This window comes from Lepidochelys olivacea (assembly GCF_965140295.1).
Source record: "Lepidochelys olivacea isolate rLepOli2 genome assembly, chromosome: 1".
Classification (NCBI taxonomy): Eukaryota; Metazoa; Chordata; order Testudines; family Cheloniidae; genus Lepidochelys; species Lepidochelys olivacea.
Window position 1 is genome coordinate 350,701,187 of NC_140411.1, and position 11,094 is coordinate 350,712,280.

Genomic DNA, 11,094 nt, shown 5'->3' on the forward strand with positions numbered 1-11,094 from the left:
GAACAATAGAGGATTCCACCGCCCCCCCGTCCCCCTGAGAATACTGCAGGGGTCTTGGACCCCAGCTGAGAACAATGGGAGTTGCTGTGTGCTGAGCTCTTTGGTAAATCTGGACACTCATTTCCACCAAGTGAGCTTCTGAAACTCCAGCCTTGGCTCCTGCTCTATTAGTGACTGTCACGGTGGTTTACTGTGAGTTCGACGCGCCCGTGGGGTCCTGTGTGTGCTGCTCACCCCGATGCAATCTAAGGGCACGGAAAGGAATGTTCCAAGAGGGTGTAATTGACTGATTTCTGTTTTCTCAGTTACTTTTATTGTAAATGAAATAAAACCATAGCAGACCAGTGACAAGCCGGGGATGAAGGTGCCATGTCAATGTGAGTCATTGTCAGTGAGAGGTGCTGAAAGCAAAGATGGGACTCATGATATAGGCACACTACCGGCACTGAGCCATGCAAATACAAAAACTCAACGCTGTTAGAAGAAACTCCACACTTATTTGCTGCGTGGACGTTAGAAGGCAGCAGAGCTGGAAGGTAGGTTTGCTTAGAGACAAGGATGGTCGCACTGTCCCCTCTGAGTAGAAACAGCTGCTCAGTATCAGAAGCTAAACTGTCCTCTGCGGTGATACTTACAAAACACTTGACAACGGCTGGGGAGCTGGTGGGCTGAGACCACTGTCATTTTGCTGACCAGTATTGTCCCTTTGTGTTCCCCTGTCTGTCTGCTGGTTCCCTCCTGTTGTCTCTTGTTGCAGATGGTAGACTCTTTGGGGCCAGACGCAACGGGGTCCTGGTCCATGTCTGGGCTTCTAGGTGCTATCAGAAGAAAGGTAGCTAATAATAATGATAAGAAACAGCAGCAGGATGTGCTGTGGTCTGAACAATTCAGGGAACCCAGAATCATTTGCAACATGAATATCACTGTTACACAGGTGGGGAAAGTGACTCACTTAAGAAAGAGGTCATGGTGTGTCCACGGAAGGGAAAGGAAAGGATCCCACATTTTCTCTCCTTCTCCAGTCTCCTGCTCTGTTGTTGCCACCAGTGGATCTCCCCATGTACCACGGACTTTCATTCTCTTGAATGAAGTAATGTATGGCCTCAGCCTCTGTGGTTTGGGAGCTCTGCTGGAATTCTCCTGACACCTCTTCCAACCTGCTTTTCAGTTGTTGCCTCTCCAGGTTGTAGTCTGGAATGGTGAAACCTGCTTTGTACATCTTAGCTGCCTCCCACACTGACTTCTGCTTATAGAAGAGGAAATCCCCCCAGTGAAGGTAGACTGCCTGCTGACACTTCTTGCTGAGGCTGGGCATTTCACTCAGGAGATTGAGATAAATCTCTTCTTGGTAGTGAGGTGTGTTTTCTCCATACATTTCAGCTAAAGCCAGCCTTGAAAACACAGAGGCTGGATCTTTCTGCACAGCCTTTTTGAAGGCCTCAATAGCTGCTGCCAATATTTCTTCTCTTCTGCCTGACTTGGCCTCCTCCAGTTGTTTCTTGTAGCAGACGCCAAGGTCATAGTGAAGGAGATGATAATTGGGGTTCAGAGAGATTGCTTGCTCTAGAACAGAGATTGCTTTTTCTATGATTTCTGGTTGAAAGAACTTGGCTGCATGTCTCAGGACCTCAGGGTCCAGGCTATTCTGAACAACATCTTCTAAGAGGGCTTCGGCTTGCTGTCTATCACACTTCTTAAGGATCTTGGCTAAATACACCTTAGCTTCATAGTTTTGCTGCTGTTCATGGAGAATGGCAACCAACTTCTTTTTGGCTGCTTCCCGATGTACAGGCTTGTGTGAGTGAGTCCATGATGCAAAGACCGCAATTGCCAACCCAGCAAGAAATTCCCCATTTGCTTCATCTTCTCTTAATGCCATTTGGAAACACTTTGTGGCTTCAATGCCATTGCGGAAGCCTGCTGCCAGGAGAGACCAGCCTTTCTGTGCATGTATCTCAGGGATCTGAGCTGCATGTGGAGAGCGGCTCTTCAGGGAGCTGCAGATCTTTCTAACCTTGTCCAGATAAAACTCAACCAAATCATAGTGGGCCAAGTGATAATAGATCCAGGCGTAGTTTCCATAAATGACCAGGACCTGCCGGGGGAAGTTATCTGGATGATCTCTTTGCAGAATCTCTTCGGCTTCTCTAAGGCTTTGCAGAGCGTCTTCATATTGCCCTTGCAGGTGGCAGAGATAAGCCTGCATGGCAAGGAGCGTGGGCTGGTTCTGGTAGTGAGTGTGGGCAATCCTGAGAGCCAGAGTTTGGAGGAGGTGAACTGCATCTACCTTGTCTCTGATTTCAAAGTTCCAGGTGAAGTGGCACTGGAGGGCCTGCAGCTTCTCCTTCAGACGCAGGGTGCTGCAAAGAGAGGGGAAAATGAGACTCCATCTGGGCTGAATGAATTTCCACTACATGCTACAATCATCCCCACCACCATGACAGGGAGCGACACTGCCCCCCACCTCCAGTGAGTACCCCTGCTGCAGGTATCCCCTTCAGCACCCACCAATTGTACCCCCACCCCCACATTCCCTCCCCCTCCCCACTCGGCAGTGTCCTCTTTTTGGGAACCTGAAATATGGTCACCCTGGAACAAGCACCACACTGAACAATAGAACAATCCCCCCCCCCCGCCTTGTTAGACTCACAGGACTTCCCCCTCTGCCTTGCTAGACACATAGCCGCCCCCCCCCCCCGCACTCCCTCCAGCTGTCCCTGCGCTCAGGGTGGTGCTGGGGGGGCAGTGGGGTGACGTGGTCTCAGCTCCAGGCTGAGCGTTCACAAGAGCCCCCCGCCCCCCCTTGCAAGCAGCTGGTTCCCCTCCCTGCAGCCTCCCCGGCGCTGTAGCTCCGGGCTCCTGCTGCTGCTGCCTTTTCTCTCTGCAGTTCCTGGGCTGGTCCCATCCCACCCCCCCGGCTGCCCCTTGGCTCCAACTCCCCAGGGATCAGAGTTAATCTCTCCCCCCCCGCAGCCAGGTTTCCTGAGCTGTAGCTCAGGAAAGCTTATGCTCAAATAAATTGGTTCATCTCTAAGGTGCCACAAATCCTCCTTTTCTTTTTGTGAATACAGACGAAGACGGCTGCTACTCTGAAACACAACGGAGAGGGGGGGACAGGGCTGGGGGGGGGGCACTCTCTTACCGACTCCTCCGTTGATGCGGAGCGAAGCCGGAGTGACAGCTGGCCAGAGGGGGAGCTCTCCGTGAAGGTGGAGCGAGGGGAGCTCGCAGGGCGAGGTGCCAACAGTGACCTGCACTAGACCTGAGAGGCACCAGCCTGGAGAGTCAACAGGACGCAGAATTACCCCAGAGTGACCCCGCCCCAGAGCTTTCAAAGCCGGAGATTTACAGCCCCAGAAATGCGCAGAGGGGGGTGGAAAGCTGCCTGACTTTAGCCCTGGCTGGAAATGTCCCCCCCGCCCAGCGACCCCAATGCTCCTACCTCATTGCGATCCGCTGAGTCCCAGCCCGGCCAGGGGAGGTGACGGCTCCTTTCACTGCCCCGGGTTTCTTCCCAAGGTGTGGACGTGCCCGGTTCTGGGAGAGACCCGAGTTCTGCCCGGGCAGGCTGGACTGTGGCCGCCCGGACGATGCTGCCCTTCTTATGCAGGGCGGGTTGCTAGCTGGGGATCTCACTGGTTTGGCTGGGGAGCTGCATTTCCCCGGAAAGCGGCAGTGAGCAGCAGAAAAGGAAACTGAAACTTAACTTTCCCTTCCACTTGTCAGCTTCAGCGTCCCCTCAGCCTGAGTCGCCACCTGCAGCTCCCTGGGTGACATGGGACTAGTTATGGGTGTGTGTGTTTGTGTGTGTGTGTGGGGGGGTGTGCACACACGCTCTTGCACACGTACAATCCTGGCCTGGGCTTCCCAGGGCACGGACGGGGTCACTCACCATCACCGCGCCGCGGGCGCTCCCTGCTAGCCCCCAACCAGCTCCACAGCCCCCTGCCCCGAACCGGTTGCCCGCGTCCCGGCCCCGGCCAGCCCTTCCCCACCACCGGGGGGTGTTCGTATCGCCCTCACGCACTTCCAGGGCCCTGCCTGGGGCACGGAGCAGCGAGGAGCAGAGGGCGATGACGGAGGCAGGGCAATTAGCCAAAGGTGAGAGCTTTGTACCTGCTCCCCCAGGTCTCCGCCTCTCCCTGAACCTCCCCCAGCTTTATCCGCGCAGGGTGCGACTTTCCAAAGGCCCCCCGCCCGGTTTAGTCACCCAGGCCCCATTGGCTGCCAGCGTGATCCCTGCTCCTCAGTCACTTGGGCACTTTTGAAAATGCCTCCCCCACATACAAATGAAACCCTCTAAAGTGAGGAAATAATAGTCAGGTTGTGACGTTATTGACATGACCTGTGACCGTACAGATCATTGTTGCAACCACTGTTATATAGTTGCAGCAAATATTGTACAGAGGTTGTGGTGTGAGGTGTCTATGGAGAGGTTAGGGTTGGCTGGGTAGGATTATGCTGTCTGTATGGGTCTATCGTTGTTGTGATTGAAGCGATGAACATTGGCTATGTACTTGTATCTCAATGTGCTTGATTCTAAGTAGGCTCAGGGAAGCATTTGGTCAGCTTCTTGAGAAGGGACTATTCTCAATAAGTGCCCAGTCAAGAAACGCTTAACTGACAGTGGACCTTGGGAGACTCCAATTCACATGAGAAGTCTTCCTGGGAATGTTCAAGGTAGCATGTGAGCAATGGCTGCTCTCCCTGTAAAAGAATTGAGTCATGCAGGGACATGTGACTTGCCCAAGTGACTCCAGACGCCATCTTGCTGCTGTGATTTTCCACAGTAAGAACAAAGGGGTGTCCTTCCACATGGCAGAGGATATAAAAGGCCCTGGAAATCCCTCCATTTTATCTTCAATCCTGTTTCTTACCTTTGGAGAGACTTTGCTACACTGAAGTTCTGAACAAAGGACTGAATGACCCATCCCAGCTGGGGATGTTCTCCAGAGACTTGATTTGAACCTGCCGTTTATTCCATCACTACGACATGCCTGAACCAAGAACTTTGCCATCACTGTATGTCATTGATTCCATTTAAGCAATTTTAGCTCTCATCTATGTTTCTTTCTTTCAATGAGTAAACTTTTAGATTCTAAAGGATTGGCAACAGTGTGATTTGTGGGTAAGATCTGACTTGTATATTGACCTGGGTCTGGGGCTTGGTCCTTTAGGTTTGGGAGAACCGTTTTTTTTTATTGGGGTATTGGTTTTCATAACCAGTCGTCCCCATAACGAGTGACCCTGGTGGTGATACTGGGGAACCGGAGTGTCGAAGGGAATTGCTTGTGTGACTTATGGTTAGCCAGTGGGGTGAGACCGAAGTGATCTGTTTGGCTGGTTCGGTGTGCCTTAATAGTAAAGGAAACCCAACCTTGGGCTGTAACTGCCCTGCTCTAAGCAATTTGTCCTGAACTGATACTCTCTGTTGTGTCCTGCCAGAGGCTGCATCGTTACCCAGGTTCCCTGTGCAGCCTCATCTCTTCCCTTTGTACTGCCGCATGCTGGTGCGCTCCTCAATGAGACGATCGCGTTCTATCTCCGTGGGGCCCCTGCCTGGTTCACTGCGCTGTGGGGACAGTGTGGGGGTCTCTTCTGTTCCGTCCTACATCGGTTCTTACGCTCTGCTCCTCATTGCAGTGTCTGAGCGCTTTCCAGCTGTGCATTAATTACTGTGACTCACACCTGTCACATGTTTGGTTTCTCCTCTCCCAGAGGGAGAAGCGTCTTTCCAGAGGGTTTTTTAAATATACATTTTGTTTTGTTTCAGAAGGTGGAGGATGTAAAGGGGGGAAGGCCGGTGGCTAGTTGCCATTTCCTTCTCACTAATAGGGAGGAGCTGGCTGTGAATCTGAAGGTGGAAGGCAACTTGGGTGAAAGTGACTACACAGCGATAAAGAGTTTGTGATCCTAGGAGAAGGAAGCAGGGGGAGCAGCAGCATAAAGATAATACACTTAAAAAGCCGATTTCAACACACTCAGGGAATCGTTTGCCTGGTTCTCTGCCCTCGATCGGTAGGGGGGACTGTCCCATCATTGAGGGGTGAGGGGGGAACAGCCAGCACCCTAGGGCCACATCTAGAGCAATTTATTTAAAGGGGATGCAAAGCCGCGGTTGCTCTTTGTTGGGGGGTGTCGATGCCTGAGGCCTGGGCTTGCGAGGGTTAACGGGCCCTGACCAGCTCCGAGCTGAGAGCTCCTTGCTGGAGATGCATAAATGCTCCTTAAAGGGACAAATCCCATCATGTCCCGTGTGCTCCCCAGCCCCGGTCATCCGAGGCTCTCAGAGCAGCCCGAGGCCTTGCCAGCCGAATGCATTCTCCCCAGAGTGAGGCAGGCTGGCAGGGGGTGGGGCCTCACCATAGCCTGCTGCATTTCCGGCCCAGCTCTTTCTGATTCCTCAGGCTCCCTTTAGGTTTCATTTCTCTGCGTTTCAGCTTCCTGATCTCTGTACAAAGAGCTGGCAGGTGCCCAGGACGGGGAGGGGGGGCAGCAGGAGAGACGTCACCCACCTTCCCCTCTGAACATCCCCCTCCCCACACCCCCCTCCTGCGAACACTTGCACGACTCACATGCATGCCCCTGTGAACACATTCCCCCCGCACACACACCCCCCCCACACTGCTGTGCTGGGGCTGATCCTGGCTCTGTGGGGCCCTGCAGAGGGTTGCAGGGGTTGGGTGGCATAGAAGCCGGGCTGCGTCTGCCCCTCATGCCTGGTCTCTGTGCAGAGTTGAGTAAGTGGGGTGTCCAGCTGGTGGGAGGGAGCCGCATTCCCCATGGGCTGTTAACCCTCCGAACCCCTTCCTGTTGTCAGCTCCCAGTGGCTATGTGAGCAGGGAGTGACTGAGCTCTCCTCTAACATCTAGTGATGGGATGGGGGAAAAAGACTTCTGTATTTACATGAGTACGTAAAAGGTTGTTACAAGGAGGAGGGAGAAAAATTGTTTTTCTTAACCTCTGAGGACAGGACAAGAAGCAATGGGCTTAAATTGCAGCCAGGGAGGTTTAGGTTGGACATAAACTTCCTACAGTTGCTGTAACTACAGGGTTTGGCAGCTCCCTGGCACGGTGAGTCGCTCCTGCCCAGAGCACAAGACTAGGAGCAACGTCCGGGTCAAACTGTCGTACAGACATCCACCTTTTACCAAAAAAGCCAAAGAAACAACAAAAAAGATAAGAACGTTCAAAGCACCTTATTTGTGTTTCTATTGCATTTGGGTCTAGTAAACAATAGAGACACCTGTACATTATTTTTATTATTGAGTCTGCAAAATACAAACCCTACATTTAGATAAATTACAATGGCATGGACGTGTCCATGTGCATATTTGTTTGTTTTTCCTAAAGTTAATTAAGTCTTTTGGGAAAAATTGTCAGAGCAGCCACCAGCAAGAGTTGGTGGATGCATGGTGGCCACCACAAATTTTGTTGTGAGAAGGCCTGGTGTAAAGACAGAGCTACTTGACGCAATTGAGAGCTGTTCTGTTAAGGGGTCACTAGGGCTGAAATCACTGATGATGAGCTCTAGCTGCCGAGCCATCGACCTGGTGAAGGACAGTGGTGCAGGGAAAGAGAGCGCCTGAGCAGTGAGGTTTCCCGCTACCCACCGAGCGCTGGGTTCAGTGGTGGGACCTGAGAACGTGGCATCGCAGAGAGCAGCGGGTGGCGGCAGAGAAGCAGCAGCAGCGCCGGGGTGACCGATGGTGGCAGAGGGAAGGGTGGCAGCAGGGTCCGTTGTGCTCGATGCACGTCCTGGGTGGGGGTGGGAGGCGAACCCACATGAAGGACCCTCTGAGCTCTGGGTCTTTGCTGACCAAGGACAGCCAACTGTGAGTGGGGTGCAGTGGAGGGAGAGGGGAGCGATGTGCTAATGGGACATTCATTCCTCGGACTTTCCCACCAGCAGCTGGGAAACTGAGGCAAAAGACACTGCCCTGTGTTAAAGGGGAAAAGGACTGAAAGGCAAAGGAGGAGTGTGTGTGTGTGATAAGAAAAGAGATCCTTATGCTTTCAGTCTCCCTAGGTTCGGCCTCCCTGTCCAGCGTCTGTCATCTGGAAGGATCCCTTCTCCTGCAAAGAGGACCCCTCCCACCCTAAATAATGAGGAGTCAATCAGTAAAGGTAAAATCAAATAAAGTGTATTGAAGGGTTTATAACAAAGAGTGGGAGAAATAAGAAGGGGAATAAAGAGCAAAATTGCACAATACAGTGATTACCCCCAAACTCAACCCTACAATACAGATATAAAAACCATCTTCACAGATCAAAGCGACAGCAGGTGCTTGGGACCTCAATCCTCTGGCTAACGGCAAGGCTTTGGAGAGGAGCTCCAAGGAGTCCCTTGATGTTCCTTCGGGGCCACAGGAAAACAGAACAAATGGTATGCTCAGGAGGACAGCAATGGACGATGAGAAAGGTAAGTGCTGTTTCTTCTCCTCTCTTCTCTTTAGAGGTGAGGAAGCTGTTGGATGAAAATCCCTAGGATGGATAGATGTCTGCAGGTAAGACCCACGACCCGTGACCGTCCCTAGCTGCCACTCAGTTGGACAGCCCTGAGGCCATGTTCGGGGCAGCTTTTTATACACTTGCCCGGGAAACCCCTTAGAAAAGGCGGGAAGCCCCTTCTGGGAAACCCCTTAGGAAAACCAATTCTGACTGGAAATTGTTTACAACTCCAGGAGAAATAAAAGAGCGGGAAAATGGACCTATAGCTCACGTGGGCATAAAATTCCATTTTGAAACCAACATGGATTCCTGTAGTCACAAAACATATGAAAATGAACCCACCTAACAAAAGTGTGCTGTGGGGTTGGCTTGGCTTATGATCACATGTGTTTGAATGTGGTTGTGATGTTTTCCCAAACTAATGCTGGGTTCCCTTTCCCTTTCAATAGCAGTTCTCTTTTGTAAAACACAGAGTCAGTGCCTGTGAGTGGGGACGTATTGTCTCTTGGAGGCGCCCGGGGCGGTGTTAAGTTTTCCCAGATTACTGCGGTGGGGGGGCTCGAGCCAGTTCTTTGTGGCAGTGTTAGGAGGAACCCCTAGATATTGAACCTGTGTGGGTGCTGCTGATTCCACCATGCAGAAGGGTGAAGTTACATTGTGGTAGGCCACGCCTAGAGGTGCCACTCAGGTCAGGGCCTGTTGTATTAATTTAGATGGGCCAAAGGTGTTAACTACTCCTGAGGGAATTCTGCACCAAAAAAATAAAAATTCTGTGCACAGTATTTTAAAATTCTGCAAATTTTATTTGTTAATAAGTTAATGTGGATGCTCCAGTGTGGCAGTGGGGAGCACAGGCCACTGGCTGCACGGAAGTGGGAGATCACGCTGCAGCACCCCCCGACCCCCCAGGACAGGACTCGGCAGTGAGGTTGCTCTGGACCCTGATACAGCGCAAGGGCTGGACCTCCCCCGAAACTCCCAGGGCCCTGCCCCTCTGCACCGGGCACACCAGGTGTGGGCAGGCAGGCTCAGCCCAGCAGGATCCAAGTGTGGAAGGGCTTAGTGTGGGGGGCAGGGGCATGTTTTCTGCACACACAGTGGTGCAGAATTCCCCCAGGAATAGTAACATAACCCAGTCACTGTCCAACACTGACCAGTTGGAAAAAGGTCCAAGGGGTGGTATTCAGGGACCTCAGCCTGCTTAGTACTGTGGCAAATGCTTCCAGCTCTGGTGGGGCCTGATGTTTACACAACCGCTAGAAACGTCCCTGCTTTGTGTGTCTGAGTGGAGATGAGACCAGGAGGAGATGGGTGGGCCAGAAGAGAGAAGAAACTCTGGTTATTGCAGATATCTAGAGGGAGACCAAGTCCTGTCCCTTATCCAAAAGGCCAGGCCCATCCTGCCTCCCTCTGAGGGTCCCCTTCCTCTCCTCCATTGAGATCTGGGCAGTTCAGAACACAGTCAGAGGGGGCTGGATGGATGCCTCTATGCAGGGCCAGGATTGGGACAGAGGAGACACACACAGAACTGCATGCTCAGGAGAGTTTATTCTTGTTGTGGGCTGCAGCCACTGAGGGGAAGGGGCAGGAGTGTAACTAGAACAGACACACTTCGGAGAAGAGAGTTTGCAGCTGGGGAAGTGAGATCTGGTCTCTCAGGGAGGGAGAGGACTGTCCCTTGATGCAGCAAAGGCATCGGAAAGTCTGGGACCTTGTCTGATCATGCCCAAGGAGCCCAGTTCTTTTGCATCCGAGGCGCTGAGCTCCCCCTTCAGGCGCAGGCGAGCGACTCTCCTCGTTAGGGTCGATACTTGCAAACGTAGCCATTTTTCGTATGACAGTCTTTATCATTCCAGTTCTTAAAATGTAGAAGGCAAAACCAATCACTGGGGCAATGGAAGGGCGAGTGGGGCCATTCCTGCCCTTATAGTGATGTCTCTCCTCATTGCACACTGCTGAGAGAAGACCCCAGTTCCTGTGCATGAGGCTGCGAGGATGAGGACGCTGGAGATGAAGGCCCATGTGCCTCAGACAGGGACAGGCACCATCGTTCCATGAGGGATGCTGTGTCAGAGTGACAGTGGAAGACCCTTGTGACATTGCACCCCATAATGCTTTATGGAAATATGCTTATGAAAGTAAATAGGACATAACTGGAATATATTTTATGCTAGATAGGCTATGTAACATATCTCTGCAAAGGTTATGATCTACTGACTATATCTGAATGCGTGTATCATTTTTGTACTCAAAGTTATGAATACTGGCTGTGTACTTGTTTGATTTTAAGTAGCTTTAGTAAGGCATTTGGTCAGCTTCCTTAGAAAGGAATTTGCAAGTTAAGTGTCCAATCAAGAAACAATTAATAGACAATGGATCTTGGACGACTCCAATCCACATAAGAAGTCTACCTTAGGACGTTCAAGGTAGCATGTGAACAATGGCTGCTACCTGTAAGTTCTGAGTCATGCATGGACATGTGACTTGCCCATGTGACCTAAAACTCCTGTTTGTAGCTGTATTCTACATAGGGAGAGGGAGGGGTGTCCGCCCACAAGAGAGTCTATTTAAACCCCTAGGAGACCTCTCCATTTTGTCTTCAGCTGGCTCAAGAGATAGCCTCTCCACACCCAAGGATACCTG

The 11,094-nt window shown here is 51.8% G+C and overlaps 1 protein-coding gene and 1 long non-coding RNA gene across 2 annotated transcripts; one reads left to right on the forward strand and one right to left on the reverse strand.

Moving 5' to 3' along the window:
* Nucleotides 1-277: 277 nt before the first annotated feature.
* Nucleotides 278-4,054, reverse strand: LOC311519161 (interferon-induced protein with tetratricopeptide repeats 5-like). Its single transcript, XM_084625442.1, has 2 exons — nucleotides 3,443-4,054; nucleotides 278-2,360 (listed from the first exon to the last, which is right to left on the reverse strand). Exons 1-2 carry the CDS (start codon nucleotides 3,445-3,447, stop codon nucleotides 965-967), a joined length of 1,401 nt encoding a protein of 466 aa, XP_084481568.1. The 5' UTR covers nucleotides 3,448-4,054; the 3' UTR covers nucleotides 278-964.
* A 2,608-nt stretch (nucleotides 4,055-6,662) lies between these two features.
* Nucleotides 6,663-8,416, forward strand: LOC311515221. The gene is made up of 3 exons (XR_014710085.1): nucleotides 6,663-6,740; nucleotides 8,030-8,127; nucleotides 8,269-8,416. It is a non-coding gene; the product is annotated as an uncharacterized lncRNA (long non-coding RNA).
* The last annotated feature ends 2,678 nt before the right edge of the window (nucleotides 8,417-11,094 follow it).